At 49.4% G+C, this 16,840-nt stretch overlaps 1 protein-coding gene across 2 annotated transcripts in view; it reads left to right on the top strand.

The window, feature by feature from the left end:
• Positions 1-94: 94 nt before the first annotated feature.
• The window catches only part of ABCG8 (ATP binding cassette subfamily G member 8), a 44,677-nt gene continuing 27,931 nt past the window's right edge, over positions 95-16,840 (top strand). For both annotated transcript variants that reach the window (XM_054475587.2, XM_054475586.2), the window contains exons 1-6: positions 95-273; positions 5,644-5,745; positions 7,304-7,460; positions 13,380-13,618; positions 14,150-14,282; positions 14,395-14,664. In XM_054475587.2, the coding sequence (XP_054331562.1) occupies positions 211-273; positions 5,644-5,745; positions 7,304-7,460; positions 13,380-13,618; positions 14,150-14,282; positions 14,395-14,664 (964 nt within the window). In that variant the 5' untranslated portion in view covers positions 95-210. The remainder of the gene's footprint in view (positions 274-5,643; positions 5,746-7,303; positions 7,461-13,379; positions 13,619-14,149; positions 14,283-14,394; positions 14,665-16,840) is intronic.

Here is a 16,840-nt window from a genome sequence, read left to right as displayed (position 1 = left end):
TACCTTTAGCCAGCGCGTCCTTATCTTGACAGTGGGCAGAACACACACGTTTGTAGGTGGGCTTGCCAGACAGGAATGCTGGGAGATACAGGCCCAGGGCAGGAGGCCGAGGTGTCCCTGCTCCAGGAAACAGAGTGAAGACACTGGCCCTGGCAGGCAGCAGCTGGGTCTAAGAGAGCTGCAGCCCAGGGGCACAGGCCTGTGGGCCCCATGGCTGGGAAGGCGGCAGAGGAGAGAGGGCTGCCGAAAGGGCCCACTCCCCAGGATGCCTCGGTGAGTGAGCGATGGGGAGTCGGCCCAGGCCTGGTGGGTGGGCAGGAGAAATCAAACCTTTCTCTCTTCCCTCAGGAGCCTTCTGTCCTAGCACCACCCGGACAGCAAGCAGTGTGAGGACATGGCCGCAGGACTGTTTCCTGCATGTCAAAGGGCTGAGGGGAACAGATTCAGGGTCCCAGAGGCCTCTGGGGTCACTTCCTGCCCTAAGAAACGCTCCTTTAGGGAAATGATGTTCTTATGTGTGATGTGGGACAATTTCACTTTTTCTTTCTTCTTTTCTTCTCTTTTCTTTTTTTTTTTTTTTGAGACAGAGTCTCGCTCTGTTGCCCAGGCTGGAGTGCAGTGGCATGATCTCGGCTCACTGCAAGCTCTGCCTCCTAGGTTCAAGTGATTCTCCTGCCTCAGCCTCCCAAGTAGCTGGGATTACAGGCACCTGCCACCACACCTGGCAAATTTTGTATTTTTTAGTAGAGACAGTGTTTCACCATGTTGGTCAGGCTCAAACTCCTGACATCAGGTTACCCACCCTCCTCGGCCTCCCAAAGTGCTGGGATTACAGGCATGAGCCACCGTGCCTGGCCAGTTTTGCTTTTTCCAAATGAGACTCCATCATAGAAACATGCTCACACATGCCAGGGACTCCACTGGTGTCTCCTCCACCCATGTGTCTGTCAGGTTGGTCTCGGTAGTGAAGTGATGGGTGAGACAGGGTGATAGATGGCTTTCGTGGGAACATCAGTATGTGTGGCTCTAGCAGGCGATCGTAAGGTCTGTGAGAAAGCTGGAAGGAGTAGAAGCAGCCAGGTGGCAGGAGGTGGAGGTATGTTTCCTTCCTTATTTTACCTGAGAAGTGTTTACTCAAGAAATAGCCTTTGACTGAAATCGGGATGTGGCAGGATTTGAAGCAGGAGGCTAAACTGGAAGACAGGCGAGAAGCAGATCCCTACTCCCACCACCTCACCCCATCCCACCTTTCCATCTTTGCCTGTTATGGGTAGGAGGGAGGAGAGAAAGACAAGCATGATCAAGGACTCCACACCCAATGGGGAAAGCTACCTGGACTGGCCTTGAGTTTCCAGGACTTGGCTCGGCCAGACCCAAGGAGCCCACCATTTCTAGTCAGATCTGCAACCACCACACCTGACCAGCTCTGCTCTCTGAATACCCTGTGGGGCCCACCACTTTGGGAAATGTTTAAAGCCTGAATAGAATAGAAAGTCAGCGGGACTTTGGGAACACTTTCTGCCTGGGAGGGCTGACGATTCAGCCACCACAGCTTGAGAGGCAAAGAAATGCTAGGACCGCACCAGAAATGCACGCAGGCCCTGCCATTTCTGCTTCCCTTCTTTCCGATCCTGTCACTCCAGGTACTGAGTGAGGGTCTGCCCCTAACACCTGTGGGTCTTGGAACAAGAGGATGAGGGTCACATTTCCTATGTCTAGATATATAAAAGTCATCAGTCAAGCTATAAGAACAGTTAAATAAAATAGTTTCTATCCTCTTATCTTGACATATCTTCCTCACAACCTGAAAGGCCAGGTGTAAATTGAGAAATTCTAAGGCATCTTGGCTAGAATGTGCTGGTACAGGGGAGCCACTTCCAGCCCAAGCCACAACCTGTCCCCCTTTTCTGGCCCCCTCAGCTCCATCCCACTCCATGGGGCCCTCAACACCCTGGATGGTCACCCTCCTGCCTACCTGCATTGCAGCCCTGCCCTGCACAGACATGTACTTCTCTGGCCTAAAGGTACTCAGGAGGTTGGGCGTGGGAAGAGGTGTACAGACCCTGGGGATGGACTTGGGGCCATTTGCACAGAGAATTCTGGCATCTTGGGCACCTGGAGTGGCAAGTGCCCTTAACCCACAAACTCTTCATGCCATGGGCAGGAGCAGCGACAGAGAAGGACAAGAAAGACCCTGGCAGCAGGCAGAGCTGTGTGTGACCTAGGCTGAAAGTTTCGATAAAATTTCTTCAGCCAGGAACAAGTCCTGCGTGTCCCCTCGCCAACCCTCCAGCTGTGAGTGTCAGCACATCACTCGCCCCAGGGCACAGGCTCCTCATCTCAGAACTAGAAACATGTGCTCTGTGAGTTTCCTTCTTGCCTAGGCATCTGACTCAGGAATTCGATCAGAAGTTAATACAAGGAGAAATTACAATGTAGCCCAGCAGGAGCAGAGCTGGTTACCTACAAATAAACCTGCTTTTGCTTTTTTGGGTGTCACCTGTCAGAAATTCAAGTGATGTTCTGACAGTCGTACTGATTAAGATGTCAGCCGAATAGATGTTTAAGTATTTGAAAAATACAGAGAGTTTGTCAAAACCTCAGGAAGAGTCTAACAAATCCTTCCTGGGAGCCAAGGGAAATATTTTAAAATGGAACAGAGGTCGTCCCCAACACAGGCATTATTTTTCTTCCTCCGAAAGATGAGCTGCCTGTGCAACTCCTGGAAGGCACAATCCCTCAATGGTGGGTGGAGTCAGGGCTGGCCCACGCCTGCCTTCCCAGCCCACAGTGAAGGGGCTTGGGGTGAGCCTTGGAACAAGGAACCAGGCACCTCTCCCCTTCCTCTTACCCAGTTTCTGCTCTGCCTCCTCTGTCTGCCAGCTCCCTCCCCTTCTCAAAGCACCGCACAGTGGAACCCAGTTGGGCTGCAGGTCACCTCCACACATCGCTCCAGACTCCAAATGTCTGACCTTGCTTCCTCAGCCCCTCCTCCATGCCTAAATCTGACCTGGGGATGTTTTGGCCAGCAGAAGTAATTTCTCAGCTCGTTTACATTGTCTAATATCCCTCCTGCAGATATTTGTTTTAAAACAACAACAGCAAGATGCATGTTAGCCCACATAAGTCTCTTAGCAATGGATAAGTTTTTTTTTTTTTTTTTTTACAGTCTCATGCTGTGGCCCAGGCTGGAGTGCAGAGGCACAATCTCAGCTCCCTGCACCTCCACCTGCCGGGTTCAAGCGATTCTCCTGCCTCGGCCTCTCGAGTAGGGTAGCTGGGACTATAGGGGTGTGCCACCATGCCCGGCTAATTTTTTTTTTTTTTTGTATTTTTAGTACAGACAGGGTTTCACTGTTTTGGCCAAGCTGGTCTTGAACTGCTGGCCTCAGGTGATCTGCCCACCTCAGCTTCCCAAAGTGCTGGGATTACAGGCATGAGCCACTGTGCACAGCTGGCAATGGCTAAGATTTTTTGATGATTCAACAACAACAACAAAAATGGGACAATGAAGCAATGTGTACAGTGACAGTGGAGAGGGCGAGTAAGGGGTAAGGCCAAAGGGCTGATCTGCCAGGAGTCCAGCATCTGTCCGAGCTGCTTTCAATCTCCTCAGGAGCTTGGGGCACAGACCTTCTTACCTCCTCTCTCCCTCCTGCTTGGGGGCTTTGGCAGCTGGGGTTGAGGTGGGAATGGAACTCTGGAGTTCTACTCACTGGCTTGCTTTCTCAATTTGACAACATATTGTGAAATATCATACACAAATCAGCTTAAAGAACTCTCATGTACATACCACCAATTACCAAAAGCTCTGAAGCTTGATCCCCGCACTCCTACTGTGTCCCCTTTCTCCTTTCATCTCTCCCCGCTCCCCAAAGATGACCCCTCTCCTGAATTAGGTGTTTATCTTTCCCATTTTTTTTCTGTATAATTTTGGGTCTTTATGGTGATAATTCAAACATTAAGCAATGGAAACCACTTTCATCTGCTGTTTTTCATACTCTCCTAGAACTCTAGGGATTCCCCACCGCACTCCTGCGGCATACCGTCACCGAATTTCTTTCCTTCCACCTCCACTGACCTGGAATGTTCTTTCCGAGGACTTCTGGCCCCCATCATTGCAGGGGTACTTTGACAAGAAGACTGCTGTATGTTGTTATTTTCACATAAGGCATAAGTCATGTTAGTTTCACCTACAGCATGTGTGTGCGTTGTGTACATAGTGAAAATAAACCCTGGTCAGATGCTTGAGGTCAGCCTCCCTCTCTGCCTGGTCTGTCTCGCTCCATCCTAATCACCAGTCTCACCTGCCAAAATCTAAGCTTTTCAACGGCCTTTTCATTGTCACATCCCAAATTCCAAGCCTGAAGGGTGTTCTGGGCTCCCCATAAGTGTTTGTTGGGTGCGTGGTTGATTGAAGGAATGTATGGTCTAAGAATGGTAGCTTGAGGAGGAAAGTCTATGGGAACTTGATAATGAAAGTGTACTTGTTCCTGCCTGACAGAAATGTAAGAACAATTGAATGCAGTAAAAAATGGAGGTCAGGCGAGGTGGTTCACCCCTGTAATCACAGCACTTTGGGAGGCTGAGGTGGGTGGATCACTTGAGCCCAGGAGTTTGAGACCAACATGGCGAAACCCTGTCTCTACAAAAAATACAAAAATTAGCTGGGTGTGGTGGGGAGGCTGAGGTGGGAGGATTGCTTGAGCCTGAGAGGTTGAGGATGCAGTGAGCTATGATCGTGTCACTGCACTCCATCCTGGGTGATAGAGCAAGACCCAATCCAAAGAAAAAGAAATGGTGGGGGACTTCCTAGTTGCTTCTTTGTTTGGGCCTCAATTATTTAAATGATTGAATTGTCAAAATAGGAGGAATGGAGATCTGCAGATGGTTAATACCATTCAAAGGTATCAGCTGACACCATGAAACACTGATTTTTTAATGTACATTCAAATATACCACCACTTCGACAATAACAACAACATGATGATGATGATGATGAGAGGGACTTCCTTTCAAAGCTCCCAGCAGCATTTTCAATCACTATGTTGCATGAACTCCTCATCAAAATCAGATATGAGGAGAAGTATGCCAGATGTTAGTGAGGACTAAGATTTTGGTTAGAACTTTTCTCAGGGTGGTGTCTTCATGAATATTGGGCATTAACTCTCAACAGCTGCTTCCCTCTCACATGCTGCATGTGTCATGTCTGTTTGGCATCAGGAGATATTAAGCCAGCTGCAGGGAAGAGAAAGTTAAAGGCAAAGGGTTTGCCCACTCCAGTCAGGTCTTCTCAGAGCACAGAGGTTTGTTTATAGAACTCTCTCCAGTCCAGAGTCTGGGTCTCTTTACCAGAAGCTGCTTGGCTTCAGGCTCCACCAGCCTGAGGTTGAGGATCTCTGGGAAGGTGCCCTGGGAGAAGCTCCGAACCTCTCTCTGAAGGGAAGAGGAGATGGGCCCTTGTCAGCACTCCTATTTTCCCAAAGCCCCGAGGTTCCGCCTGTGCAATCCCATCTGTTGCCAATTTGAGGTTTAACCACGTCGGTTCTAAGAAGTTGCTCTCACCTGTTGGTTTCCTCCTTGTCTTCTCCTATGTTCTCAGCAGCTTCTAAAGGAGCCCCTCACCTGTCCTGTCTCCCACAGGGCCTCCAGGATAGATTGTTCTCCTCTGAAAGTGACAACAGCCTGTACTTCACCTACAGTGGCCAGCCCAACACCCTGGAGGTCAGAGACCTCAACTACCAGGTAGAGGCATGCTGGGTTCAAGGGGAGAGGAGCAGGCAGGGATAGCCAGGAAATTCCCCAGGTGGAAATAAAAGGGTGGGCCCACCTTGCAGGCCCTCCGCCCCCAAGGACAGAGTCCAGTCCACACTGATGCCTCACGTGTCAGGTGCAATAGGTGTCATCAATGGCATATATCAGAGCTGGAGGTTGAGAGGCTTGAAAAGAGAATGAAACTGTTGTATAAACATAAAACAAAATGCATGAACCTATAGAAAAATGTCTCTGGGACTCTTTTTAAACTATATCTTGAAATAACTTTAGATTTTGGAAAAAATTGCAAAAATAACACAGTGTTTCCATATACCCATTGTCCAGCTTCCCCTAATGTTAACATCTTGCATACCCATAGTATAATTATGAACACTAAGAGATGAACAATGTACAATGCTATTAACTACAGACTTTATTCAGATTTCATCAGTTTATATATATATGTGTGTGTGTGTATATATATATATATATATATATATTTTTTTTTTAATGTGCTATCCCTGGAGCTTATAAAACATCCAGAGTGCAGAGACAACGACTGACCTTTCAGAGGCACCCAGGAACCCCCTGGTCAGATTCAAGGATCCATATTCCCACACCTCCCCAGGGACCCAGATGGGACATGGTGGGGCCTGGGATGGTGAACTTCAGAGGCCTGAGTCTGGCTTCCTGTGGGTGTGAGTTGGGACAAGCCAATGAGCCTTTCTCTGCTCTGCCACTTACCAGCTGTGTGACCTTGAGCAAGTTACTTAACTGCCCTGAGCCTCATCTGTAAAACAAGGATTCTGATCGTATCTGTGTTATAGGTTTGCAATGAGGATTGAATAAGGTGATGGATGTTAAGTGATTAACACAATGTCTTGCACATAGTAAACATTTGATAAATTATTAGTAAATTACTAGTATCAAGTGAAGACATTTTGCTTCGTGTTTTATTTTTATTTCTGTACCAGTATTGCACATGATTTTCTTTTTTCTTTTTTTTTTTTCTTTTTTTGAGATGGAGTCTCACTCTGTCACCCAGGCTGGGATGCAGTGGTGCAATCTTGGCTCACTGCAATCTCGGCTCACTGCAATCTCCGCCTCCCAAATTCAAGTGATTCTCCTGCCTCAGCCTCCCTAGTAGCTGGGATTACAGGCACCCCCCACCACGCCTGGCTAATTTTTGTATTTTTAGTAGAGACGGGGTTTTACCATGTTGGCCAGGCTGGTCTGGAACTCCTGACCTCAGGTGATCCACTTGCCTCAGCCTTCCAAATTGCGGAGATTATAGACATGAGCCACCATGCCCAGCCTGTACGTGCTTTTCATTCTTCTTATCTTCAGACCTGGAAACAGCAGCTATAGGTTCTCAGCATGGGTCCCACTTCCGCGTTTGGTAGAACCTGGGTTGGGGCTTATTGTGTATAGGTGAGGACATATCCTCTGTGGAGAGGGGCCACCTGGGGAATGAAGATGCTGAACAGAAGTTGTTGAAGCCCTCTGAACCATTCAGCTCTCTAAGGAAACTTCTGATATCTCCCCACAGGTGGACCTGGCCTCTCAGGTCCCTTGGTTTGAGCACCTGGCTCAGTTCAAGATGCCCTGGACATCTCCCAGCCGCCAGAATTCTTGTGAGCTGGGCATCCAGAACCTAAGCTTCAAAGTGAGAAGTGGGCAGATGCTGGCCATCATAGGGAGCTCAGGTACCGGAAAGGCAAATCGCTGGGCAATGGTTTCTCTCTTGGGACGCAGAATGGTCCTTTGGACAAATGGATGCTTCTTATGGAGCTCTTTGCTGACTAGTAGAATAATACAGCAGAATGGTTGAGAGCACAGGTTCTGGGTCAGACAGACCTGGGCTCAAATCCTGGCTCCTCCATTTGCTGGCTTGAGGGTAGGTGCTGTTGTTAAGAGTCACGAGTGCACCTCTTGTCCACCCGAGGCTGTGGCCAGAGCATCTGACTTTGGCTAACACCTGGACGGAGATATCAGCAAACAGCTTCAACATGTAATGTTCTTTTCAGACTCCTCCAGCCATGAGGGGCATTGGTTCAGGTTGTTCCTCCACAATCACATTCTGATTATGGCCAGACAACCCCTGCCACACTCTCACCTCTCAGACAGCCTCTCCAGCGTCTTACTTAGCACAACTTTCACTCGTCTGCAAAGAGCCAGGTTCTTGGAGTGCCTCAAATTGTCATTTCCATGGCCGAATTTAAAACGAGAGAATGTATAAGCTGAAAGGGGGCTTGGGGAACAGAGGTCATTCTCATCATGTTCCACCTTTCTTTCTCCCTACCAGTTTGGAAGCATTTTCAGAGGAAGGTGTTCAAATTCCCTACTCCTCAGTGTGTCTAGAGTATCCTCCTGCGCGCTCACACACACACATACACACACACACACACACACACACACACACACACACTCCCCTCCAATTGACAGATGAGGAGACTCAAATCCAGAGAAATTGAGGGATTCTCGTAAGGACATATATTTAATGCAGAGCTAGAACTAGAACTTTGGTTTCATCATTCTCGGATCAAGGCATTTCTCCCTGGGACACCCTTACATAGTGTTGGAGAGAGCATTTTATATCTTTTAATTAATCATTTCCAGAGGTAGAGATTACTCAATTTTTTAAACATTCTGCTCCAAACTTTTACACCCATCTGGTAGATAAGTTCTGTTTAATGTATAACCAAAGATCAAATGAAATCTTATGTATAAATGCACTTTGTAACTGAAACAGCATCACAGTCATGAAGTCCCTCTCACTCTGTCCCTGTCCCTGCAATCCTGACCTAGATAAGAAAAAAGTAGATCCCGGCCGGGCGCAGTGGCTCACACCTGTAATCCCAGCACTTTGGGAGGCCGAGGCGGGCAGATCACGAGATCAGGAGATGGAGACCATCCTGGCTAACACAGTGAAACCCCGTCTCTACTAAAAATACAAAAAATTAGCTGGGCGTCGTGGTGGGTGCCTGTAGTCCCAGCTACTTGGGAGGTTGAGGCAGGAGAATGGCGTGAACCTGGGAGGTGGAGCTTGCAGTGAGACGAGATCGCGCCACTGCACTCCAGCCTGGGCAACAGAGTGAGACTCCGTCTCAAAAAAAAAAAAAAAAAGGAAAAAGAAAAGAAAAAAGCAGATCCCTCATGGGCCCACTATTGTATTTTTATTTATAACATCTAGTAGTGTTTCTTGTTATATCTGCCTTCTCTTCCTGAATCCAGCATCTAGGGGACACGTGAGTCTTAGGGTCATCATGGTTAACACTTTGCACATACGACCCTCTAGCTGTCAGTATCCCTGATTTGTGGTTGAAGATAGTTCAGAAAGGCTGAGCAAGAATTATATTGAATATTTGGGAGGTTGAGGCAGGAGGACTGCTTGAGGCCAGGAGTTCAAGACTAGCCTGAGCGACATAGGGAGGAGACTCCATCACGAAAATAATTTTTCTTAATTTAAAAAATTAGCTGGGCATAGTGCCATGCCCCTGTAATCCCAGCTACTCAGGAGGAGTGCTTGAGCCAGGAGTTCAAAACTGAAGTGAGCTATGATTGTGTCACTGCACTCCAGCCTGGGCAACAGAGCACAATCCCGTCTCTTAGAAAGGAATGAATAAATTACATTGAATAGTCTCCTTTTTTTTTTGTTTTTTAATTGGTTTGGTTTGGTTTTGTTTTTTTGAGACAGTCTCGCTCTGTCGCCTAGGCTGGATTGCAGTGGTGTGATCTCGGCTTACTGCAACCCCCGCCTCCTGGGTTCAAGCGAGTCTCATGTCTCAGCCTCCCAAGTAGCTGGGATTACAGGTGGGTGCCACTATGACTGGCTAATTTTTTTTTTGTATTTTTTGTAGAGATGTGGTTTTGCCATGGTGGCCAGGCTGATCTCCAACTCCTGGCCTCAGGTGATCTGCTTGCCTTGGCCTCCCAAAGTGCTGGGATTACAGGTGTGAGTCACTGCACCCAGCATCTCCTGGTTGTTTATAGATTCAGTGTTGTTTGGCTTCAGGTTTACTTGTCTGTGTAAAAAAAAAAAAACAAAAACAAAAAACAAAACAACAACAAAAAACTTTAGACAAATAAATAGTAGAGTTATCTGAGCAAATAATGAATCTGGCAGCATTCAAAAACATGACCAGTTCAGAGGCTTCCCCAAGCAATTTGGTCAGGCAGTATTTATAGACAGAAAAAGGAAATGCCCTACAGAAATAGCTGATTGGTTACAGTTTGGTGTTCACCTTATTTATTTGAGGGTGATGTGATCAGGTGTTGGGTATGGACAGGATCTCATTTGTCGGTAGCCTGTGATTGGCTGATGCTTGGCTGCCATGATTGGTTGAGACTCAGCAACTTGTCTCAGCCAGTCTCTGTCTTAATATACTGCTAAGATAAGTTGCAGTTTGTTTACATACTAAGTTTGCTTGCAGTTTGCTCTGTGGGAACTCAAAGTATGCAGGCAGTCTCAGGCCAAATTTAGTTTAACTGAGCAGCTGAAATTATTAAAATGATTTATTAGAAAGGTTCATCAACTACACTTCCTGTGACTTTTACTGCCATCCCCCTCTCCCCACGCTCCACACACGCACAAAAGAACGCTGGCCATAATTTTTAAAATATAAAGAAAACAGCCAGGCTGGGCACGGTGGCTCATGCCTGTAATCCCAGCACTTTGGGAGGCTGAGGCAGGTGGATCACCTGAGGTCAGGAGTTTGAGACCAGTCTGGCCAACATGGTGAAACCCTGTCTCTACTAAAAAAAAAATACAAAAAATTAGCTGGGTGTGGTGGCACGTGCCTGTAATCCCAGCTACTCGGGAGGCTGAGGTGGGAGAATCGCTTGAACCCTGGAGGTGGAAGTTGCAGTGAGCTGAGATTGCACCATTGCACTCCAGCCTGGGCAGCAAGAGCAAAACACTGTCTAAAAAAAAAAAAAAAAGAAAGAAAGAAAGAAAACAGCCCTAGGCATTTTAGTTTCTTTTATACTCTCAACAATGCCAAAAGTGGTTTCCAATTGATGAGTTTATTGATTTGGAGATTCCAGCCATTGAATAAGGGTCTTGAATGCCAGTGGGTGTTTTGTCTTAGTTCATGGAGGGTGTGTTAGTCCGTTTTCACACTGCTCTAAAGAACTACCTGAGACTGAGTAACTTATAAAGAAAAGAGGTTTAATTGACTCAGAGTTCCTCATGGCTGGGGAGCCCTCAGGAAACTTACAATCATGGTGGAAGGCAAAGGGGAAGCAAGGCACATCTTACATGGTGGCAGGAGAGAAGAGTGAGGGGAGGAACTGCCAAACACTTTTAAACCATCAGATCTCATGAGAACTCACTCACTATCATGAGAACAGCATAGAGGAAATCTACCTTTATGATCCAGTCATCTCCCACCAGGTCCTTCCCTTGACACACGGGGATTATAATTTCAGATGAGATCCTGGTGGGGACACAGAGCCAAACCATATCAGAGTCTCCCCAGATGCCACAGGCATCCTCCATTGGAAGGCTCCCCACCGCTCTCACAAAGTTTTGCTCAGAAAACGTGGCCTTCCTGCTTTCTGAGTGGGAATCTGTGGTCCCTGTGAATGTTGGTGAAGTCCTCTGTGCCCCCGGAGCCTGGTTCTGAAACTTCTCTCCCAGGTTTCTCTCCTGGCTATTTTGCTCCACTCATGTTCTCAGGGATCTTAAATGAGGTACACCCAGAGGTAGCGCACAGGCCCCTTCTACCCTGAGAGCCTCTGCACAGTAACCAGAAAGATCATGTGGGGAAGCTTTTTGGTTTTTGGGGTTAGCACTAGGTGCTGTGGGGCTTCCTGCAAGAAGCACATAGTGTGTAGCAGGAAGGACTTATCACATATGTATTGGCTCAACATGTGACAAGTCTGTTTGAACACAACTTGGAAAACTTGCTCTCCAAAAGGAATATACAGTAAGGAAATCAAAACTCCATCTGGGGCCGGGCCCCGTGGCTCACGTCTGTAATCCCAGCACTTTGAGAGGCCAAGGCAGGCGGATCACCTGAGGTCAGGAGTTCGAGACCAGCCTGGCCAACATGGTGAAACCCCGTCTCTGCTAAAAATACAAAAATTAGCTGGGTGTGGTGGCGGGTGTGGTGGCGGGCACGGTGGCAGGTGCCTGTAATCCCAGCTACTCAGGAGGCTAAGGCAGGGGAATCTCTTGAACCTGGATGGCAGAGGCTGCAGTGAGCTGAGATCACGCCACCTCACTCCAGCCTGGGCCACAGAGGGAGACCCCATCTCCAAAACAAACAAGCAAACAAGCAGAAAACACTCCATCTGCGGGAGTGGAAAGAGCTCGTTCCTAGCTCTACGGTAGGAAGATGTTCTGAGCCTGAGCCCAATCTGCATTCACAGCTTGAACAGCTGTAACAGACAGAGCCTCACGGAAAGCTTTTGGAAACTAGATCCAATCTGATGCTTACTTTCTCAAATCAATAATAATTAGTACATCATTCAGAAGAGGGTGCTGTTAACTTGAGTGCAATGAATCTTTTTTTAACTTTTATTTTAGGTTTGGGGATACACAGGTAGGTTTGTTATATAGGCAACTAGTGTCACGGGGTTTTGTTGTACAGATTATTTAATCACCCAGGTACTAAGCTTTGTACCCAAGTGTTTTTTCCTGCTCTCCCTCCTCCCATCCTCCACCCTCAGTTAGGTGAATCTTTTTTAAAAAAAGAGAATTAAAAATACCACTGATGCACTTTGGGAGGCCGAGGCGGGTAGATCACCTGAGGTCAGGAGTTCAAGACCAGCCTGGCCAACATGGCGAAACCCTGTCTCTACTAAAAATACAAAAATTAGCCAGGCATGGTAGCGCCTGTAATCCCAGCTACTCAGGAGGCTGAGGCAGGAGAATTGCTTGAACTCGGGAGGCAGAGATTGCAGTGAGCTGAGATCACGCCATTGCACTCCAGCCTGGGCAGCAGAGTGGGACTCTGTCTCAAAAAAAAAAAAAAAAAAAAAAGAAAAGAAAAAGTAAAAATACCACTGATGAAAAGAAGAGAGATGGATGTAGATACAGTCAGAACATATATGCATACTGTGCTGTAGTTTTAAATTGTTTCCACTTCTATTATTTCTCAAGATAGATTTGGTTTTGCATTTTTAAAAGACACCCTATAAATGCTCCAAATTAGTCCTCACAAAGCCAGCTTCTGAGCCAACCGACATTGAATAATGAGACATTGCTGGCATGTTTGCCAGCCAAAAATAGTTATGTTAACACCAGCCTGGCTTGGGGAGAAAGGGCCTTGGTTGGTGGCAGAAGGGGAGAAATGCTCCAGGCACCAGCTGGCCTTGTGGCATCTAGGACTCTAGCCTTCTCCTGTCAGGCCACCACTGGCTGGCCTGGCCTGAACCCCCAGCACCATCATGCCTCAGCCCCACAGGGGTGCTCACGTTGGCTGCAGACAGAAGGCTTGGAGCTCCATGTCCTGTGCCCACCCCATCTAGGTCCAGGGACTATGCCACCTCTCTAAGGGCTGGTCACATCTGCATGGACAGAGTAGTCCAGGGTCCTGGAGAGTGTATGGGGAGCAGTGGCTGACAGGCTGGCCCCCACAGAAGCTCAGCTCTCAGGGATATCTCTGGTGGCTTTGCAGGTTGTGGGAGAGCCTCCTTGCTGGACGTGATCACTGGCCGAGATCACGGCGGCAAGATCAAGTCAGGCCAGATCTGGATCAACGGGCAGCCCAGCTCGCCTCAGCTGGTGAGGAAGTGTGTGGCCCACGTGCGCCAGCACGACCAGCTGCTCCCCAACTTGACCGTGCGAGAGACCTTGGCCTTCATTGCCCAGATGCGGCTGCCCAGAACCTTCTCCCAGGCCCAGCGTGACAAAAGGGTAACTAACTGGCCCCAGTGGTGACCCCCAGGTCCAAGAAGCCACAGTGTCCATGCCCCTCTCCTCCCCTGCTGCCTTGCCTCAGGACCCAGCCACAGGTCGAGTTTGAACAACTCAGCTTGCTGTCCACCAGCCCTGGGCTGCAGCCCACCATCCACCCTCCTTTCAAACCCCACAGCCTGCCAGAAGCTAGCTCAGCCCATTGGTTCCCTTCACTGCACTTGTCAAGATGTGGGATGAGTGTATTTGTTTGTGTGTTTTCTGGGCCTCCATGTGGGTAGAGAGCCATGGTCCCCAGTACACGGCCATGTTCCTAACACAGGGCACCGTGCCCGGCACGTCGAGGCCACTCGGGACCTGTGGAAAGAATCAGGGGAACCAATGTTGCAGCTTGGAACTCAAGTGCTGGAGCTGTCTCCCTTCACTTTCAAACCCAGCCGGAGGAGCGGGCGCCTTTATCCTCGGGGTCACAATGTGTCCAGCCCTGAAGGAGGCCCCTGGGGTGGCCTCAAAGCTCCTTCTGGCCCACAGGTGGAGGACGTGATCGCGGAGCTGCGGCTTAGGCAGTGCGCTGACACCCACGTGGGCAACATGTATGTGCGGGGGGTGTCGGGTGGCGAGCGCAGGAGAGTCAGCATTGGGGTGCAGCTCCTGTGGAACCCAGGTGAGGGCCTGGGGGGCAGATGGGGGCAGAGGGACCTGTGTGGTCCCCTCAGGCTTGGCTTGGTCTGGCCAGAGCCCCACCTACTCACCAGGCTCCTCTCTGTGTTGGGAAGGAATCCTTATTCTCGACGAACCCACCTCTGGGCTCGACAGCTTCACAGCCCACAACCTGGTGAAGACCTTGTCCAGGCTGGCCAAAGGCAACCGGCTGGTGCTCATCTCCCTCCACCAGCCTCGCTCCGACATCTTCAGGCTGTTTGATCTGGTCCTCCTGATGACGTCTGGCACCCCCATCTACTTAGGAGCGGCCCAGCACATGGTCCAGTATTTCACAGCCATTGGCTACCCCTGTCCTCGCTACAGCAACCCTGCTGACTTCTATGGTGAGTTCCCAAGGCCAGCAGCCAGGGCCCTGGCACACAGGGCCTCCCTAATGCTTAAACCCTGCCCAAGCTTGCTGAAAAGATTCAGGGGAGAAACTCCCAGAGGTTTCAGGAGAGGAGGAGCAACGATGCGGAAGAACGTGGGGTGGTTTGCCAGGTATCAAATGCTAGAAATGAGGGCCTGGAAATAGAAGCTTTTGACAAAGAGCCACCCTTCTGTGCATGATAGATTAGAAACTTGCAAACTCCAAAGATGGGAGGGCGTGGAATTGAAGAGGGTGGGGATCAATAAAGATCAGAGTCTTTATTCAGACTCGGTAGGGAAACAACCTTTAAGGTCAAGAAGTCACCAGATCTTAAAACATGCCCTGGTGTTCCCACAGCGGCAGGGAGCCTGAAGGTGCAGGGAGGCAGAGGGGGGCCCAGGGTGGTGGCCTTGGCCAGAGAATCTCTAGATATGAAAATTGCTCTGGCAGCCCCAGGTTTGCCCTTTGCTTGGGTCCTGAACACTCAGCATATTACACTCAGGGAGCATGAGCCACTTCCTTCATTCTGCAGGGGACAGTTGCCTTCCCAGGTACCTGGCCTGAAATCCTGAGTGCTGAGGAAGGGCATGGCTGCTGGACAGGCGTCATGGTTGTCCCAGGTTCCAGGGAGACAGCTGTCATGGCTTGTCCTATAGGTCGCCTGAGCCCCCAGCTTCCACCCAGGATGGCAAACTGTAGCAAGGACCCCACCAGTAAACAGGACAACAGCGATCATCTCCTTGAAGGCAAACATGCGGCCCAAACATGCCAGGCTCAAAGGGTCTCCTGTTGGACTCTCAAACCCTAGCCAGGCCAAGGCCATCTCCATCTTTACAGTTGAGAAGCCTGGAGCCTGCAGAGCTAAACACCTGCTCCAGCACAGTTGTAAGGCACAGAACTGGGACTGGTTCCTAGCCCTGGCCGTGACTCCTCGTCCAGCAGCCCACACCCTTCTCCTAGTATCCCAAGTTCTCCACCAGGAGGACAGGCCACCCCTTGCCCTCTGTACTCACATTCTGCATGAACTCACAGAAAGGTCACCTCCCTCCCTGTGCTCAGGTGGCAGCCTGGCTTCCTGACAGTGTGTCATCCTCAGGGCAGCCATCCCCAGAATAAGGGTCAAAAGGCACCTGCCAACCTGGCCATCAGGGAATAATTTAAAGTAACCCCAGAGAGGGGTTGTCAGAAGTCAAGTGTCCACAGCAGACCTGCAAACTCTTTTTTACATTTTATATTGTTATTGGAGGGGGCTCTGGCCTGCAAGCCCTGGGGCAGGAACCTCTCACCAACCTGGGATGCAAGAGCTACACAGGGCCTGGGGTACCCAAAAATCTGATGTTTTGAGCTACAGTGCTGCACACTAGGGGGCCACATCATGGTTTATAAGACCCCACCTAGACATTATCTTGTCTTGAGATGTGTTATGAAAATGGGAGGAAGAGCCAGGCACAGTGGCTCACGCCTGTAGTCCCAGCACTTTGAGAGGCCGAGGCAGGCAGATCACATGAGGTCAGGAGTTTGAGACCAGCCTGGCCAACATGGTGAAACCCTGTCTCTAATAAAAATACATGAATTAGCTGGGTGTGTGATGCATGCCTATAGTACCAGCTACTTGGGAGGCTGAGGCACGAGAATTGCTTGAACCTGAGAGGTGGAGGTTGCGGTGAGCTGAGATCATGCCACTGCCCCCCAGTCTGGGCGATAGAGTGAGACTCCATCTCAAAAAAAAAAAAAAAAAAAAAAAAAAAAGGATATGGGAGGAGGGAAGGGGAAGAGAGAGGAGTGGGGAACCTCTAGCCAAGCTAAGGCTCTGGGGAAGGAATGGAGGGAGGGTTGGCAGGCATGCATGGGCCTAGACTGAGCTGGGTATAGGGAGATCCTGGCTATGGCTGGGCTCAGTTTGCCTTTTCTGGCTTTGCCAGGGCCTTGGAGGTAGAAGGCAGAGGCACTGCAAGAGGATGGCTGTGGTGTGGGGTTGCCTGGTGCCCCCCACAGGTTAGCATCCCTGGGATTTAGGAGGCAGGGGCTGATCAGATTGGGTCTACAGCCAAGTGTGCTGTCTCCCTCCTGGGGCAGAGCAGCCGACCAAGGGGTCAGTGAGAAATCTACCTGAAGTTGGCCGGTCCCTAGAACCCTCCAGCCAGACATTC

This window comes from Pongo pygmaeus, chromosome 12 (genome assembly GCF_028885625.2).
Source record: "Pongo pygmaeus isolate AG05252 chromosome 12, NHGRI_mPonPyg2-v2.0_pri, whole genome shotgun sequence".
Lineage (NCBI taxonomy): Eukaryota > Metazoa > Chordata > Mammalia > Primates > Hominidae > Pongo > Pongo pygmaeus.
Note: the sequence above shows the minus strand (reverse complement) of the source record. Positions and strands in the feature narration are given on the sequence as shown.